The sequence below is a fragment of the Dermochelys coriacea genome, chromosome 1 (assembly GCF_009764565.3).
Source record: "Dermochelys coriacea isolate rDerCor1 chromosome 1, rDerCor1.pri.v4, whole genome shotgun sequence".
NCBI classification, from domain to species: domain Eukaryota; kingdom Metazoa; phylum Chordata; order Testudines; family Dermochelyidae; genus Dermochelys; species Dermochelys coriacea.
In genome coordinates this window covers 349,908,133-349,926,888 of record NC_050068.2, presented here as the reverse complement: position 1 = coordinate 349,926,888, position 18,756 = coordinate 349,908,133, and the positions used below count along the sequence as shown (strand labels likewise).

Below are 18,756 nucleotides of genomic sequence, written 5' to 3'. Positions count from 1 at the left end.
CCACACATCTCTGTGTCTCACAAATGCCCTTGTTCCCCTTACACACACACACACACACACACACACACAGATCTCTCTTGCACACTGTTCTCTGTCACTGACACACCCACTGATCTCTGTGGCCCTGACACACATACCGATCTCCGCCCCCCATCCCTTCACATGGTGCCGCACACTGAAGTCGATGGCCTCCTTACGCATGTACCTCGCTTTTTCTCCCCTAGACACACACTGCTCACACTGACCCCCCGATCTCACCCTCACGCTGATATCACACGTACACCCCCCAGGTCTCTCTCTCACACACTCACTCTCACTCTCACACACGCACAGCTGCTGCCTCTCCCTGTTATGCAGTTCACTAGCAGGTCGGCTAGATGCCCTTCCTCGGAGAGGTCAATACCGGGCCCAGGTGGCTCATTCTCCTGTGCTGGTTTTGCTTGTGTGTTATTTGGTGGGACAGTGAAACTCTCCCTCCTTTCTCTTGGGGGGCCCTCCTTACCAGGCTGCCCCCCCAAGAGTTTGCCCCAGCAGGCTGGGCAGCGAGGGAGATGCAGGCAGCGGGAGACAAGTGTGGGGCCCTGGCGCTTGCTGCCCGTTGCTGTGTGTGAGCTGGCCCAGGGAATTAAGGGGATTAGTCAGCATGGGGGGGACGGCTGGAGCCACATGGGCAGGAAGGAAAAACAAACAAATCCGAGGGCCCCGGCTCTCACGGCCCCCGCTGAAACCCATGAGATCAGCCCCAGCCCCACATCTCTGTGCAGGGGGCTCCTGTCCTCCCATCCCCTCGGCTAGCCCCACCCGGCCTGGCGAGGGGCGGGGGTTTCCCCGTGTGAGGAGGACAGGTGGGATCCAGCTGGGGTGTGGGGGAGACCTGTGCCTGCCCCTGCCCCATCCATTGGGGGTGCTGACAGGCTGCTGCTGTTGGCAGGGGGGATGGGGGCAAAGTGAGAGGGGGCAGTAAATGCTCCAGGGAGCTTTCTGGGAGGTCTGGGGCTTTGATTTGTTCAGTCTTTACAGTAAGGAAGGAACTGAGTGTTTGGAGCAGCCCCCTCCCCACCACCCCACACACTTGTTCCCTGGCGTCTCTGAGCATCCCTGTCTGGCTCGCAGAGCGAGGGGAAGGGCAGGGCTCACAGATCTGTTCCAAGCAGCGTGTGGGGGCTAGCCCCAGCCTCCTGAGCAGAGAGGGGGCCCCTCGAAGCTTGGGGCGGATCCAGCCCCAGCTCTGGCCCTTGTTGTCTGGTTCCACAGGGGGCTCAGCCCTGAAACATGTGGCATTGCCGTGCGGTGGTTAAACAGCTGCTGCGTCCCACCCCAGAGGCAGCTGCATTCCGATGCAGGGTGAGCGATTCCCTTGGGCCCAGAGCCGCTTGCAGGGGCAACAGGCCACTAAGGATCCGCATGGCCGTTTGCAAAGCCCCGTGGAGCCTTCCCCCCCCCCCGCCGGCCCCACGCCGTGACGGTCCATTTGTGATTTCATCCCTGCCTGAGCCAGGATAGAGCTTTGGCCCCTCGCCCGGGCCTGACCCGCACCACCCCGCCTGGCTTCCCTCTTGCTCAGAGGGGGCAGCTGCAGCCTGGCCCGGGTCCCCGCTCAGATCCCAGCCCAGGCCGTGCGGGTGCCGAGAGCTGATCCCAGCAGCTGTTGCCTGGCTGCCAAGGCGGCCTGGCCCGGATTTATTGTTCAGACCCTGGATCTGAAGCCTAAAAAGGGCTGTGGAGACGGGCTCAGCTTGTGGAGTTAACCCTGTGGTGTCCAAAACCGTCCCCCCCCCCCCGGGTGGGAGGCGAGCTCCTGGGCACGGGGTGTGTTTGTGTGTGTTTGTGTGGGGCGGGGGCTTGGTAAGGGCAGATGCTGCAAGCTCTGGGTAGCTGGGATGGGAGCGAGTGAGAGCAGCCAGGACAGGGTCTGGGCCCAGGGGGCTGCCCGCAGGCTGGGGCAGGGAGGAGCCGTGAGGGGGCGGATGGGGCAGTGGGACATGGCAAAGGGGCTGCAGGGCCAGAGAAGAAAGGGGAGGGGGGCTCACAACTGGCAGATACCTGGCCTGCGGCGCAGGGGCAGGGGCTGTCTGGCTTCCCACGCGGTCCCCGTGGGGCAGGGGAGGTGGAGAGGCCCTGGCCAGAGGAGGGGGAGGCCTGGCTCCCCCATTCCCTACCCCACTGTTCGGCTGGTGCCTTCTGAGCCCGGATCTGCCCCTGGCTGGGATTTGGCTGGGGGCTATGGGGGGCTGTTCTCCCCTCCCAGGCTACCTCCGCAGCCCAGGACCACGTGTGCCCTGGGGCTGGCTCTCTAGAGCCCCGGGCACATGCCCCAGATCCCCAATGCTCCCCAAGCACTAGCCAGGATTTCATCCTCTCTGCTAGGGGAGGGCTTGTCCTATTGCAGGGCAAGGGGGCTGGGGCAGGGTTGAGCCCCCAATCTCTGTCCACCCCCTGCCCCACAGAAATCCAACCTGCTGAGTCTGGAGGGTTCCCAGCCCTGGGCTGGGCTAGCAGGGGGCTGTGGGCTGGGAGTGAGGGGCACCAGCAGAGCTGGGGGGGAGCCCAGAGCTGGGCTGGCAGGGGCTGCGGGTCGGCAGTGAGGGGCACTGGTAGAAGTTTGCTGTTAGTCTCGAGCTGGGAGCCCTCGGGGGCTGGTCTGCAGGGCCTGGCGGCTCGGCCAGCCCCAGGCTCGAATTCCAGGAATTTTCCCAGCACCTGTCCCGGCTCCACTCCCTGCCCCATGGCTGGCGAGGCCCCTTGGACCCAGAGTGCTCCCCCGGGTGGCCCGCAGGCGAGGCGATTTAAGTCAGACCCACAGGCCCATCTGGCCTGGTGTCTTGCCCCTCCCTGCTCCATAGGCCCATCTACCCTGCCCCCTCCCTGAATCTCTCCCCACCCTATGGGCCCATCTACCTCAGTGTCCCCCCGTCACTTGCCCCATGGGTGCATCCAGCACAGCATTCCACCCCATCCCGGGTGTCCCAGGGAGATGGGGCCCTTCCTCTCCTCCTACCCCCCACCCCACCAGGCCAGGGAGGCACTGGAAGAAGCACCCTGAGGGGGCACCTAGGCCTGGTTCTTCCCCCCCACCCTAGTGTGGGGCTGGGCGGCAGTTGGTGGGGGGTGGGGGCTGGCGGGACATTCTCCAGCTAATCCCGCCGTCTGCTCCCATTGCACGGACCCAGCCCCTGCTTGCTCGGGGCAGCTGCCATGAGCAGCTGAGCTTGGGCCATCGGTCCCAGGCCCAGTGCCCCCCTCTCCCGTCCCCAGGCCTGTTCCCGCCCCAGGCCAGGCAGGTCCCCTGCCGCGCAGCCAGGAGCCTGGGAGCTGCCATGGGGAGTTTGGGGGGGAAGCTGGGGCAATGGGCAAACAGTGGGTGCCACATGGGGCTGGGGTAGGGGCAGGAGGGGAACAATTGTGGGGGCGGGGTCACTGGGGACAGGGAGGGGACTGACAGCAGGGGCGGGGTCACTGGGGAAGGGGGCGGAGTTACGAGGGGCAGAGCAGGGACAAACTGCGGGTGGGGTCACTGGGGCCTGGCTGGGACTGGCTGCGGGGGCGGTGTCACGGGTGGGGGGTGCAGGTGGGGTTACAGCAGTGGGTCAAACAGAGGGATAATGTTGGGCACAACCCATTGGTGAGAGCAATGGGGTGGGGCCTGTGATGTCAGAGGAAACCGCCAATCAGCACATTGCTAACTGGTCACCCTCGGGTTGGTTCTCAAGCAGTGGGGGTGGGGTCAGGAGCCCGGGGACGGGCTTGAGTTGGCAGGTTCTGGGGTCCCGTGTGGCTCTGGGGCGGGGGGTCATGCTGGAGGGTTCAGAGGCCCCTCTCCCGGGTAAGGGGCCTGTCCCACACGCCGGGGCTGACGCCTCCTGACGTGGAAACACCCTCCCCGGCTCCGCCCGCCCGCCTGCTCCCACCACGGCTCCGCCCGCCCGTCTGCCTGCCCGCCTGCTGCCGCCGCGGCTCTGCCCACTCCCACCACGGCTCCACCTGCCCGCTCCCACCGTGGCTCCGCCCACCCGCCCACTCCCACCATGGCTCCGCCCGCCTGCCCACCCGCCTGCTCCCACCACGGCTCTGCTCACTCCGAACACGGCTCCGCCTGCCCACCCGCCTGCTCCCACCACGGCTCCGCCCACTCCCACCACGGCTCCGCCCGCCCACCTGCCCACCCGCCTGCTCCCACCACGGCTCCGCCCACTCCCACCACGGCTCCGCCCGCCCACCTGCCCACCCGCTGCTCCCACCACGGCTCCGCCCACTCCCACCACGGCTCCGCCCGCCCCCTGCCCACCCGCCTGCTCCCACCACAGCTCCGCCCACTCCGACCACGGCTCCGCCTGCCTGCTCCCGCTGTGGCTCTGCCAGCCCGCCCGCCCGCTCCACAGCGGCTGTGTTGTCCAGCCCTGCCCCCAGTGATCCCACCCCGCTGTTCGTCCCCATCCCTGCCCCCTGACCAGCCGTGCCAGCCAGCCGGGCTGTGGCACCGTGCGTGGGCCCGGTGGCTGTGGCAGACCCCTGGGGCATTGCAGGCAGTGACTGCAGGCAGGGCGGCCCCCCCGGGAGACAGCAAGGCCGGGCGGCTGCATGTCCCCCAGCGAGCCCGTGGTCTGGGCCTGGGGCAGCCGTTGCGGCTCCCTCCCGGGGCCGGGGGGCCATGCCGCACGCCAGGCCCCTCCGCCCCCGGCTGCGCTCACAGCCGCCCTGGCTCCCTCCAGTGCTGTGGTGAGCTCATCTCTCCGGAGACAGCAGGCTGGGCTGCTCGGCGCTGACCTCAGGACGCAGCAATGAACGGGGGGGTGGCCAGAGCCGCGGGGCCGGAAAGCCGAGCTTCCCGCTGGGGCTGGGGCTGGGGCTGGGGCTGTTTCCCCTGCCTGGAGCCCTAGGAAACCTCGCAGCCGCTCGGCCCGGGCCAGCCGGGCTCTGCTGGGGACCCAACCCCTCCTGCCGGCCCAGCAGTGCCGCAAAGCCCTCTGGGGGAAGGACGGCAGGGTCCAGCCTGCGCCTCCCCCCCAGCCACCTGCCTGCCCCACCTGTCTGATCACCCCCTCAGCCTGGTGGAACTGAGCCTTGTACGTGCGTTACACGCATGGAGCTGGCATGTTCAGACCCGGTGGCGGGGGCATCCGCCCCAGCGGGGAGCCTCTGTGCAGCCTCGGGTCTCCCCCTTGCTCTGGGGGGCCGGGCAGGGGGCAGAGCTTGCGGTGCTGGCACCAGGGCCTGCCAAGGGGTGACACGCTGGGGTGGACTCAGCCGTCAGAAATGCAGCAGCAGGGCTGGGTGGGGGGCCGGCAGGGGACCCCACAGCTGGGCGCAGATGTTCACTGTCTCCAACCGCTGCCTCTTCTGGGGCAGGTTTCAGGGGCCCCCCAGACATGCTGTCCTGCTCCCTGGCCCCTCCGATCCAACCACAGAGCTGACAGACCAACCCCCCCCCTTCCCATCCAGGACCAGGGCCTTTCTGGGGGCGGTTGGGGGGACCCTCTCAGTGCGGGGATGGAAAAGGGGGATCTGAGTGTGGCCTGCCCCTGGTCCCCAGGGCCTAGACAGGGCTGGGGACGGGCAGGCCCAGAGCAGGTGTAGCTCAAGGGGGCCTATCCCCTCCAACCCCCGGGATTTAAACCTGGTGCCCCTAATGCTGGGCTGAGCGAGCGCACCCCCCATAACAGCTGGGGGTACAAAGAGCCTTTCATCCGAGGGTGCACACCGGGGCCCCATGCGGCAGTGCAGCCACTTCTGGGGAACATGGTGGTCGGCTGAGAGCCGCACAGTGACGCTGCCTCGATGCGGGGGGCCAGGATTAAGATGAGCTCAGTGTAGCCCGGAGAGCACTGGGGCATTGTCTGGCTGGGGGGTCTCGCCAGCAACGGGCACAAGGACCCCTGCACTGTAACGATGCCAGCTCGTTAGGAGCTCACCTCTGCACATCCTCAGCCCCCAGCCCAGCGCCCCCTGCTGAGCCCCGCCCCGCGCCCCCCCCAGCCCAGTGCCCCTGCTGAGCCCCCCCCCGCGCCCCCCCAGCGCAGCGCCCCTTGCTGAGCCCCTGCCCCCCAACCCAGCACCCTCTGCTGAGCTCCCGCCCTGCTGCCCCCCAGCGCAGCACCCCCTGCTGAGCCCCCACCCTGCCCCGCGCCCCCCCAGCGCAGAGCCCCCGTTGAGCCCTGCCCCCCAGCCCAGCGCCCACTGCTGAGCCACTGCCCCCAGTGCAGCGCCCCCTGCTGAGCCCGCACCCCCCCCGCTGAGCCCCTGCCTTGCCCACGTAGTATTTCCCTGGGACACTGACCCCCCAGCTGGCCCCGCTGTGATCTCTGCAAGGCTCCCAGCAATAACCACGGGGTGGGGGAATGCACAGGTCATTTCCAAACCCGGGGGCCTAACCCCCCATCTGTGGGGCGAATCCCCTCGGGCCGAGGCTTGGCGGCCTGGGTGCAGGATCGGGCCCAGGCCTCTCTGCTCAGACTCCTGGCCCTTGGAACAAAGGAGCCAGTTTCTCAGCGTGCCCCCCCATGGCAGCCCCCCCACCGCAGCTGCTGCCCGGCTGCTGCCCCTTCTGCAGTGAACAGCTGAGCGGCTCCCTTTGGTGGATAAAGGCAGCTGGGGGGGCCCTTGGGAACAACAGCTGTTGCCCCCCCAGCTCAGCCCCCCTCCGAGCCAGAACAAATCAGGCTTCGAGTCCTGGCACTGTGGCTGGCAGAGCGGGGGGAGGGGTTGGGCCGCTCTGGGCCAATCCCTCGGTCGCCCCATCCTGGCCTGAGCTGGGTCTGGGTGCTCCCCAGTCAACCAGACCGGCCCCCCCCCACACCCTCCGGAGAGGGTTCAGCCCTCCCCCCCAGGTTGCCTCAAGGTCAGAGGCTGGCTAGGCAGGACGCCCGGCCTGCGTCAAGGTCAGCGCTGGGCATGGGACCTGGCCCCCCTGCGCCTGCTGGGGGGGGTCCCCTTCGGCGACAGCTCCCCCCTGCTCTGCCCCCTCCCGCCTGCTCCCCTCCCCCACGGGGATCAATGGAGCCTGGCTGGGAACATCTGCAGTCCATTTCCTCCTGGGCCAAATCCAATCGCTTTTTCCATGTCCACCGCCCCTCCCCACTCGCCGGGGGGGGACCACAGCGCAGAGCCTCTCCCCGCACCTAGCATCCCAGCTCCCCTCCCCCACACGCTGGGGGGCTGCAGCGCAGAGCCCCCCACTCACCTAGCATCCCAACCCCCCCCCCACATGGGCTGCCTGGGGGGGGGACCCACAGAGCAAAGGTGCGGGGGGGGTGGATCTGATCCTTGGGAGTGGGGAGGAGTGGGAGGCCAAGGGGCTATACTGGGGAGGGATGTAGTGCTTAGAGCAGATGATCTGGGAGCCAGGACTCCTGGGTTCCATTCCTGGCTGTGGAGGGAGGGGAGTTAAATGGTTGGGGAGGTGGGGGGGAGCCAGACTCCCGGGTTCTGTGCTTGGCTTTTCCACTGAATCACTGTTTGCTTGGGGGGAGTCAGTCGCCCTGCCTCAGTTTCCCGGTGCTGGCGGGGGGGCAGGGGGCCGTTGTTAGTCCGGGCGAGGAGGGTTTGTGCAGCGATGCCCCGACAGCCCAGGCTCTGCGCCACTGGAAGGCCGCTCGTGCTTTGCTGAGCCCGGCAGCCCCCGGCCTCGCGTCCCGGCGTGTGGAGCTAGCGGCTCGGGGGCCGAGCATGGGGCTCGGCCCAGGACGCCCGGAGCAGAGCTGGCCCATGGGCGTCTCAGACCCACACGCAGGTTGGGCCGCCATCTCTGAAATGCAGCCACCTCTGGGGTGAGGTGCGGCCGCCGGGTCACGCTCCCAGTGACGCTGGGTACGAGACAGTCCCTCCCTGCCCCGTGGGAGGGCAGAACATGGCCGGCAAAGCCGACTAGTGCCAGGATGGCAGGGGTCACACCCCGCCACGTGGCATCAGCCCCGAGCGGAGGGCACCCTCTTGGGTATGTCCTGCCCACCAGCCTGCACCGCGCCCAGGAATGGGCCCACCAAGAAATGCCACTCCTCCAGCATTGGCATCTTCCCGCTTGGCCCAGCTGCCCCCTCAGCCGGGCAGAGGTGCAGGGCCTGCTGGGTGTGTGAAGCAAGCCGGGCCGGTGTTCCCATCTCCCACAGGCCGTGGCGCAATGCTGCCTGGAGGAGCGCTGCCCCTGCTGGCTGGGAGTGGGACTGGCTGGCTGTGTGTCAGAAGCTCCGTAGTGCTCAGCGCTGGCGGGGATTCTCCCACAGCTTGGGCTGAGCAGGATGCCTGGCATGTGGGGCGGGGAGTGGAGGAGTTACAGCATGGGGGGGGGAACCCGGGGCAGAGACCAGAGGTTCAGGGGGAGGGGGAGGGAGCTGCCGTGGGGGAGGGGATCAAGCTGGATTGGAGGCATTCAGTGCTCGGCCTGCACTGAGACCCCTGCCCCGGGGCACTCCCTGTCCCTCCTGAGCCTAAGGCCTGAGGGGGGGTCCATTGTTAGGGCCCCCCCCAGCTCTGCTTTCGGCCTGGCCCCTGCGGCTCCGCCCGGCGAGTGTTTATGGAAAGAGTGAGGAGCAGGAAGGGGCGGGCGGGCGCATTGTTCCCTGGACCCAGGCCTGGCGCGCTGCCAGAGCACGGGGCACAGGGGGGGGGCAGGGCAGGGGAGGGTCACACAGCACCCCATGCACCCTCGCTGGAGAGCCATGGGCTGGGGGGGGCACCAGGTCACTGCCGAGGGGAGCCCCCAGCTGCCCAGTTTGAGGATGCTGTTGGGGTGGAGGGGTACTGGTGATGGGGGTCTTTCCCCTTGCCCCGCTGAGCAAGTTGCCTCTGGCTCTCCCCAGGACGGCGGGCAGGATGGGGCTGCGGGTCAGGCGTGAGGGGCGCTGGGGGGGCTGCTTTGCACGTGCCAGCCGTGTCCCGGGCGATCCCGGCCCGGTGCCCACAGGGGGGCTGCTGATGCCTGTGAGACCCCCCGAAGGGGCAGCCGGCGCCCCCTGCCTGACCCCCCTGTCCCCGCAGACAGTAAAGCCATCGTGGACGGGAACCTGAAGTGATCCTGGGCTGGTGTGGACGCTGATCCTGCACTACTCCATCTCCATGCCCATGTGGGAGGACGAGGACGAGGAGGACGCCAAGAAGCAGACGCCGAAGCAGCGGCTGCTGGGCTGGATCCAGAACAAGGTGCCCCAGCTGCCCATCACCAACTTCCACCGGGACTGGCAGGACGGCAAAGCCCTGGGCGCCCTGGTGGACAACTGTGCCCCGGGTGAGTGGATCCCTGGAACTGCCCGGACCCCTGGACCCCCCCATACCTGCCCGGACCCCCAGATCCACATACCCCCCTGGACCCCTCATACCTGCCCGGACCACCCATACATCCCCGGATCCCCCCCATACCTGCCCTGGAAACCCTGGACCGCCCAATACACCTGGAACCCCATACCTGCCCCGGACCCTCTGTATCCACCCATACCCCCCACATCCACCCATACACCCCTGGACCCCACCGTATCCCTTGTACCCCCCTGACCTGCCCTGGACCCCCCTGATCCACCCATACCCCCCTGGACCCCCCATACCTGCCCCGGACCCACCCATACATCCCCGGATCCCCCCCCATACCTGCCCTGGAAACCCTGGACCGCCCAATACACCCTGGAACCCTCATACCTGCCCCGGACCCTCTGTATCCACCCATACCCCCACATCCACCCATACACCCCTGGACCCCACCGTATCCCTTGTACCCCCCTGACCTGCCCTGGACCCCCGGATCCACCCATACACCCCTGGACCCCCATATCCCCTGTCCCCCCGTCCCATACCTGCCCTGTACCCCCATATCTGCCCCAGACCCCCCGGATCCATCATCACCCTCATACCCCCTGTACCTGCCTCAGACCCCTCTGTATCGCCTGTACCCCCTGTACCTGCCCTGTACCCCTCCAGACCTGCCCCATACCTCCCATATCAACCCATACACACTCCACCCCCTGTACTGAGCCATATCCTGCGTACCTCCGCTGTACCCCCTGTATCCCTGTACACCCCCGCATATGCCCCCTGTACTCCCCATATGCTTCACACCCCTTGTATGCCCCTGTACCTGCCCTGTTCCCCCGTATGCCACCCATACATTCCTGTACCTCCTGTATGCCCCCCACATCCTTGTTCCTGCCCTGTACCCACCCTGTAGCCCTGTACACGTGCCTAGTATACTCCCTGTACACACACCTGCCCTGTACACCCCCAGACATCCACTATAGACCCACACCTGTACACTCCCCTACACGCACACCCTACAGACACCCACCTATACAAAGACCCCTACAGACACCCCCTGTACAGTCCCTGTTCACCCCCCCAGACACCCCCATCCCCCCTGACAGGCACCCAGCTCCGATATCCACACACCGTACACACCTGCCCCCCACTCCCTGTACAGCACCCCAGCACACACAGCCCCCCCGGAACCCCCCAGGTCCTGTGCACCACACTCAACACACAGAGCCATGCCGTGCTACCCCCACCCCCAACATGCAGACCCCACAGCACACGGCAGTGCAGATCCTCCCCCAGACATGTGCCCCCCCCGCCACAGGTACACACACAGATGCGCCCCCCCCACGGCTTGGGGGTCCACTGGCTCCCTGTCCCCCTGTGCACATGACTTGGGGGTCCCACAGGTCCCTGTCCCCCATGCACACATGGCTTGTGGGCCCCCATCTCCCCATTCCCCCCCCACAGCTTGGGGGTCCCCCAGCTCCCTCTCCCCATGCGCACACAGCTTGGGGGGTCCCCATCCCTATCCTCCCCCTCCAGCTTGTGGGTCCTCCAGCTCCCTGTCCCCCTGCGCACCTGGCTTGTAGGCTGCCATCTCCTCTTCCCATCCTGCCCGACTGCCCTGCTCTGGCAGACAGCTGCTGCGTCCCACCCCAGAGGGGGCTGCCTTTCAGTGCTGGGGACATGGTGCCTGGCAGCGGCCGGGCTTAGCCAGGCACCTTGGGTGCCACTGGGCAGGGTAGGGGGAGCGTGGCACCACGTGGAGGGCGGCTCTGGGCATGGCACCAACGGGCACATAGCTCTGAGCCTAATATTTGGAACAGTCCAGTTCTCTGCCCTTCTCCAGCTCTCACTGCCTGGGAGTGCCAAGCGCCCGATACGTTCCCAGCCTGGCTGGGCCAATACACCCGCACCTGCTGCATGGCCCAGATGGGGAAACTGAGGCATGCACAGGGCCAGGCCTGGCTCTACCCACTCGGCGCACTCTTCCGCAGGCAGCTCTAGGCTGGACAGGAGCGAGGAAGGAGCCGTACTGAGTCCAATCGGGGGGGAGGAGGGGGAGGGCAGAGCACAGGAATCTGGCTCCGGTTTGTCTCCTCCCCCCTGCAAAAGTGGGGTTTCCCGTGCCTGTGGAGACCCCGGCAGGGATCCAGGAGCCCCCAAACCGGAGCTGGGAAAGTGCCAGGGAAGCCCACAATGCCCCATTGTCAGCAGGGCTCCTGGCGAGATGTATCTCTCTGCCAAGGCCGTGCCCGCCCCCCGCCGGTCTGACTCCGTCTCCCCCACTCCTGCCCCACAGGCCTGTGCCCAGACTGGGAGACCTGGGACCCCAACCAGCCAGTGGAGAATGCCCGGGAAGCCATGCAGCAAGCGGACGACTGGCTGGGCGTGCCCCAGGTACAGGACCCAGACAGGGGGCACGCCTGGGCACTCGGGGGCCGTTCTCTGGGCTGGGGCACACTGCTCCCCTGCGTGGGGGCCAGATGGGGGGCCCCTGGGCACTCCAGGGCTGTTCTCTGGGCTGGGGGCAGGCGGGGAAGCCAGGCATGGGCACAGCCCCCCCAGCCAGCACCCCGGGAACCAGTCGGGCCTGCTGCCTGTCTCAGGGTTCACATGGGAGAGTTGCTCCTGGGGCTGGGTGGGCCTGGATGTCACCCCAGCCTTGTTAGGGACACAGACAGAGCCTGTCCCCTCCCTGGGGAATGCGTTGGGGGGGGGAAGGAGGTGTTGCACTGGCACCTTGGGGTGAAGGGGTTGGCGGCTCCCGCTCAGCACCTGGCACGGCCCCCACATGCTGGCCAGCTGCGGGGAACCCAGGTTGACATTTTCTGCCCTCAGCCCCCCCAGTCAGAGTTTGGGGGGCAGCAGAGCCCTGGGGGAGCACATTGGAGCTGGGAGCTGTGGGGGGGCATGTTGGGGCTGGGTAGTTCTCTGTGGGGCTCTCAGTGGCAGGGACACGTCAGGTCGAGGGGCTCTCAGTGGGGGTGGGGGGCTCTGGATGTTAGCTCTCTGGAGCAGGGGCTCGTCGGGGCGCAGGGCTCTCGGTGGGGCTGGGGGGCTCTCGGGGGCATGCCCTGAGCACAGGCCCCTCTCCCTCCACCCAGGTGATCGCCCCGGAGGAGATCGTGGACCCCGACGTGGACGAACACTCGGTCATGACCTACCTGTCCCAGTTCCCCAAGGCCAAGCTGAAGCCTGGGGCCCCCCCTGCGCTCCAAGCAGCTGAACCCCAAGAAGGCCATCGCCTATGGCCCCGGTAGGGCCCCACTCCTGCCCGCTGCAGGGACCACCCTGGAGCTGGGGGGGCCTGGGACAGGGGTACCTGCTCCATAACACCCTGCCCCACATGGGGGGGAGCCAGGGCTGCAGGAAGGGGGAGCAGGCACAACTGGATGGGAGGGGACAGGATGGGGGCAGGAACTGGGTGTGGGGAGGGGCAGGAAGTGGGGCTGTGGGGAAGGGGTAGAAGCGCTCAGGGCAGTTCTATGGGGGAGCAGCCCTGGCTGGTGCCCCCCCCTGAGCCCCGCTGTCCCGCCACTGCAGGGATCGAGCCCCACGGGAACACGGTGCTGAAGCCAGCCCAGTTCACGGTGGAGACCCTGGAGGCGGGGCTGGGTGAGGTGCTGGTCTACATCGAGGACCCCGAGGGACACACCGAGGAGGTAGGGGCTCCTGGGGGCCAGCCTGTCACTCCTGCACCCCCTGCCCTGGGGATCCCCCTGGCGGGGCCAGGGCAAACAGAGAGCAGGAGCTCTGAGCAGCTGGGTCTAGTGGTTAGAGCTGGGTGGCTGGGAGCCAGGACGCCTGGGTTCTATCCCCAGCTCTGGGAGGGGACTGGGTTCTGGTGGGTTAGAGTAGGGGCCTGGGAGCCAGGACTCCTGGGTTCTATCCCTGGCTCTGACCCTGATTCCCCGCGTGACTCTTAATGATGCCCTGCACCTTGCTGCTCTCTTCTCTCTGGTGGGTGCCATGTGAGTGAGTTGCCCTGGGGCACAGCTGGGCATGGCTGGGGCCCTCCTGAGGGTGGGGTGCTGGGGAACAGCCCCCCTGGCACAGCCTCTGCCTCAGCCTCACCTCTGGGGCCTTCCTCCGCAGGCCAAGGTGGTCGCCAACAACGACAAGAAGCGGACGTACTCGGTGACCTACGTGCCCAAGGTGGCTGGGCTGCACAAGGTGAGCTGCCCGCCAGGCTGGAGCCCCCAGCTGGTGCTGCGGGAGGGGGAAGGGCTGGTACCGCTGGCTGGGCCCTGTCGGCCCCTGTGTCCAGGGCCACACAGCTCCTGTGTGAGGGTTGGGGGGCCTCCCCATGTCCCAGGGGGTGTAACGATGCGGCCTCTGGCGGGACACAACTGAGTACTGATTCAGGACAAATTGCTTCAAGGAGGGCAGTTACAGCCCCGGGCTGGTGGTTCTCTACCTCTAAGACACCAAATCAGCCAGCCAGAGAGGACTTCGGTCTCGCCCCACTGGCTAACCATAAGTCACACAAGAAATTCCCTTAGACACCCCAGTTTCCCAGTATCACCGCCAGTGCCACTCGTTATGGGGACGAATGGTTATGAAAACCAATAACCCAGTAAAAGAAAAAAGGTTCTCTCGATCCCAAAAGACCAAGCCCCAGACCCAGGTCAATATACAAGTCAGATCTTACCCACAAATCAGAGTGTTGCCAATCCTTTAGAATCTAAAAGTTTATTCATAAAAAGAAGGAAATACAGATGAGAGCTAGAATCGGTGCAATGGAATCAATGACATACAGTGATGGCCAAGTTCTTGGTTCAGGCTTGTCGCAGTGATGGAATAAACGGCAGGTTCAGATCAAGTCCCTGGAGAACGTCCCGAGCTGGGAGGGGTCGTTCAGTCCTTGGTTCAAAGCTTCAGTTTGTAGCAAAGTCCCTCCAGAGGCAGGAAGCAGGACTGAAGATAAAATGGAGATGAGGCTTCAGCCTTTATAGTCTCCTCCATGTGGCAGGTCCCCTCTTTGTTCGTACTGTGGAATTCACAGCAGCAAGATGGAGCCTGGAGTCACATGGGCAAGTCACATGTCCTTGCATGACTCAGTTGTTTACAGGCCGACGCCATTGTTTACATGTTGGAATCATAGACACTCAGGAGGTGTCTAGTCCAACCCCTGCTCAAAGCAGGACCAACCCCAACTAATCGTCCCAGCCAGAGCTTTGTCAAGCCTGACCTTAAAAACTTCTAAGGAAGGAGATTCCACCACCTCCCTGGGTAACCCATTCCAGTGCTTCACCACCCTCCTAGTGAAATAGTGTTTCCTAATATCCAACCTAAACCTCCCCCACTGCAACTTGAGACCATTACTCCTCATTCTGTCATCTGCCACCACTAAGAACAGCCGAGCTCCATCCTCTTTGGAAACCCCCTTCAGTCGGCTGCTGTCAAATCCCCCTACTTAGTTTGAAGGCTCCCAAGGAGAGCTCAGATGTGGATTGGCGTCTCCCAAAGTTCACTGTCAGTTAAGTGTCTCTTGACTGGGCACTTACTGAGAATAGTCCCTTCTCAAGAAGCTGACCAAATGCTTATAACTTCAACTACAAAAATGATACACCCATACAGACAGCATAGTCATGACCAGCAAATCATGACCTTTCCATAGACACTTCACATGACAACCTTTGTATAATATTTGCTGCAAATATATATGATCTATCCGGTCACAGGTTATGTCAGTCACGGGGGGCTGTTCGATTGCTGGATGTGGGGTTCTCCTGCCCTCACTGCCATGTCCTCCCCAGAGGGGGCCGCATGCAGGAGCGTTCAGGCTGGGAAGTGCTCTGGCAGGATCACAGGCCCTATGCAAACAGCAGCCCAGCCGCCTCCTGGCCAGGGGGCTGTGCCGCCCGCCCAGTGCCCCCCTGGCCACGGCTGACCCCTCGCCCGCTCCCTGGGGCCCGGGCAGGGATTCACCCAGCGCTCTCTTGGCCCAGGTCACGGTGCTGTTTGCCGGGCAGAACATCGACAAGAGCCCCTTCAATGTCCATGTGGGCATGGCGCTGGGCGATGCCAACAAGGTGACAGCGCGGGGGCCCGGCCTGGAGCCTGTGGGAAACGTGGCCAACAAGCCCACCTACTTCGACATCTACACAGCAGGTAGGGGTGCGGGGCGGAGGCCAGGGCCTGGGGGGTCTGGGGGAGCCCTGCCAGGGTTTGGCACTCACGCTGCCTGTCTGTGCCAGGTGCGGGCACGGGCGACGTGGGCGTGGTCATCATGGACCCGCAGGGCCGGCGCGACACCGTGGAGGTGGTGCTGGAGGACAAAGGTGACAGCACCTTCCGCTGCACCTACCGGCCCATGCTGGAGGGACCCCAACCATCTGCGTCACCTTCGCCGGCACCCAGATCCCCCGGAGTCCCTTCGCCGTCAACGTCTCCGAAGGTGAGAGCCTGCCCTGTGCCCCTCACTGGTTCCCACCCTCTGTGCCAGCCCTGTGTCCCCCAGCTGATGCCCGCTCTCCATGCCAGCCCCACAGCCCACCAGGGGTTGGGGGATCCCCGATGCCAGGGCTGGAGGCGGGGCACGGAGGGGACCCTGGTCAGAGAGCGAGGTGGTAGGCAGCCTCTGCCTCTGCTGGGTGCTCTGCAGCACTCTGCCCCGGACAGCCTCTGCCCCCCGGGGTGGCTGTGCCCTCTGTGCTGCAGCCTGTAGGAAGGGGGGCTCTTAACGCCCCCCCACAGCCCTGTGGTGGCGCTGATCCCCCTGCCGGCCAGGAAACACCTGTCCCTGGAATGTGGCGCTTGGGACTGCTCTGTGACCCGGAAGCCCCGGGCGACCTCCCCATCCCACCAGCCCCAGCCCCACCACGCAAACAGGACTCCCTGACTCACCGTGGCTTCCTCCCGCTGCCTGGCTACCCTGAGACGGCTTCCCCTGCCCCATTCACACTCAGCCCCACCCGGGGGGGGGAGCCAGGCCCCCTGATGGTGCCCCCCAGATCCAGCTCCACAGGCCAGGAGGGTCCAACAGCTCCTGGCCGGCCAGATGTGCCCGCGCAGCAGGGGTTGCGGGACTCAGTGCCTCCCCCAGGAGGAGGGAAGCGAGCCGGGTGGGGTCTCTGGGACACTGGCAGGAGCGGGGGAAATGGTGCTGCCGGGCTGGGGCAAGAGGGGCAGGCCCGCTAGGTCCTCTCTAGCCCATGCCCCGAGCCCTGCGCTGCGCCCCCCTATCCCCAGTGGTCTACATATAGCAGCCCCAGATAATCCTTAGCTCGCCAGGGGTGGGGTGGGGGGCTCTATTCTTCAGATGGGTAAACTGAGGCACAGGGCAAGCCGGGGTTAGGATATCCTTGCAGCCTGCTGGGAGCTGCCACCTCTCCCATTGCTCAGTGCCCTCATTGCTGCTAGCCCTGCCCCTCCATTCCCCCCAGGTCTGTGCATCTCCGCCCCCCTGTGACATTATTGACATAATCTGGGACCCTATAGATCATCGTTGCAACCAAGGTCCTGTAGTAGCACCAAATGTGGTACAAAGGAGGTCAAGCAAGGTGTCTAAGACAAGGCTGTGCTTGGCTGGTTATGATTCTGCTGTCTGTCGGCAGGTATCATTTTTGTATTTAAAGTTATAAGTATTGGCTCTATACTGTCTGTAGTTCAAACTTGTGCTGTGCTTCTGGGTGACACCCCAGACAAGCTGGTGTCAGCTCTGCCTAGCCTGCTGGATGGCTCATGAAGAACCATCAGCGACACAAGCGACCCATTGAGAGAAGGCAGATACACCTTGCGACTCAGCCAGGGAGGCAGGGACCTGCCTATGGACAGAAGTCTGAGGGTTTTCCAGGCCGTGTGAGGGGCAGCTTGTCCTTGGGACAAAGAAAGAGACCACATGGCAAGAGACTATAAAAACCTGCGGCAGCTCCTCCATCTTGTCTTCAGTCCTGCTTCTGACCTCTGGAGGGACTTTGCTACAAACTGAAGCTTTGAACCAAGGACTGAAAGACCCCTCCCAGCTGGGGACGAGTGGCACTGGTGGAGATACTGGGAAACTGGAGTGTCTCAGGGAATTGCTTGTGTGACTTGTGGTTAGCCAGTGGCGTAAAACCAAAGTCCTCTCTGTCTGGCTGGTTTGGTTTGCCTTAGAGGTGGAAAAACCCCAGCCTTGGTCTGTAACTGCCCTGCTTGAAGCAATTTGTCCTGAATTGGCACTCTCAGTTGGGTCCCGCCAGAACCAGCATCGTTACAGTGGTGTAGTCGTGCTAGGATCCACAGAACCAGGTCAATTAAGGTTTGGTTCAGAACCCTACACTATCCAAATTTGAATTTTAGTATTGAGAGTTTGGTTGCAATGGTTGAGCAAAGAGCATATGAGGGGCTTGACAAAAAAGCTCTGAAAGATTTATGTTCAGAAAAGAGGATAAGCTTTAGAAAGAAAGCTACAAATCAAGAACTGAGAGATCTGTTAATGGCCAGTGATCAGAAGGCAGGAGCACAGCCCTTACCTGATGCTACAGAAACTGCAGAAGCAATTAGAATGCAGAAGGCAGCAAGTAATCTGCAACTTGAGCATGAACAAAAACTGGCAGATAAGAGAGCGAAACAAGCCTTGGCCCAGCTGGAGAAAGAAGCCAAAGAAAGGAATGCTGAATTCAAAAAAGAAGCTGATGAAAGGAAGAAGAAAGCTCACCAGATGCAACAGACTTCTGCTCCCAGTCAAAAAAGCAATGGAAGAACAGCAGAAATTGTATCCTCTTGGAAGTCCAGTTTATAACAATGTTGGTATGTTGCATATCTCTGAGTAGTTGTCTGGGTGTAACCAAATGTACCCCAACACCACCACCTTTTATGTAAATTCTGTTACTGTGAGTTCAGTAGAGGGTGGCCCCATGAATTGTGCCAATGCTATGTATGGGAATGGTAGTGAAAAATTCACAGAGTGTGTAAAAGTCAATGGTAAAAGCTGTTTAGGGCAAATTATGGCTTCTAACATCACTCTTGTTAAAGCAGATCTAGTGAAAGAGGAAGATTACTTACCAAATCATAGTTACAGGTTTCAGAGTAGCAGCCGTGTTAGTCTGTATTCGCAAAAAGAAAAGGAGTACTTGTGGCACCTTAGAGACTAACAAATTTGTTAGTCTCTAAGGTGCCACAAGTACTCCTTTTCTTTTTGCGAATACAGACTAACACGGCTGCTACTCTGAAACCTGTCATTATGCAAGGCACTGAATTTAGCCGTATAGAGTGGAAATCTGTCAAATCATAGTATGAATGTTGTAGTCCTCTGTGAGTTTACTGTAAGTGTGCCTTTAGCCAGAATCCACCTTGAATGGGATGGTACTAAGCATGAAGTTATAGTTGGTGTAAGGAAGTTACTGCCTAAGGAAGGATCTTTTGATTGGGGAAAATATTAGAGCTTTTTTCAGTCCAGGTAGCCAGTCACAGGAAAGGAATGATCTTAAACCTGTGTCTATTATGGGCAATGATTTGCCTGGGGAGAGTTTCTCCAAAGATTTGTCTAAGGAAAAGAGCAGTTTGTCTGTGAATGAGTTTCTGAATGTCTGTCTAATG

General features: G+C 63.4%; 1 protein-coding gene across 1 annotated transcript in view; it reads left to right on the top strand.

Moving 5' to 3' along the window:
- Positions 1–18,756, top strand: part of FLNC (filamin C) — a 54,996-nt gene that overhangs the window by 2,054 nt on the left and 34,186 nt on the right. The window contains 10 exon segments of the mRNA XM_038369779.2: positions 8,971–9,001; positions 9,003–9,217; positions 11,534–11,631; positions 12,339–12,437; positions 12,439–12,490; positions 12,778–12,896; positions 13,330–13,407; positions 15,186–15,348; positions 15,435–15,563; positions 15,566–15,634. Coding sequence (XP_038225707.1) covers positions 8,971–9,001; positions 9,003–9,217; positions 11,534–11,631; positions 12,339–12,437; positions 12,439–12,490; positions 12,778–12,896; positions 13,330–13,407; positions 15,186–15,348; positions 15,435–15,563; positions 15,566–15,634 — 1,053 coding nt within the window.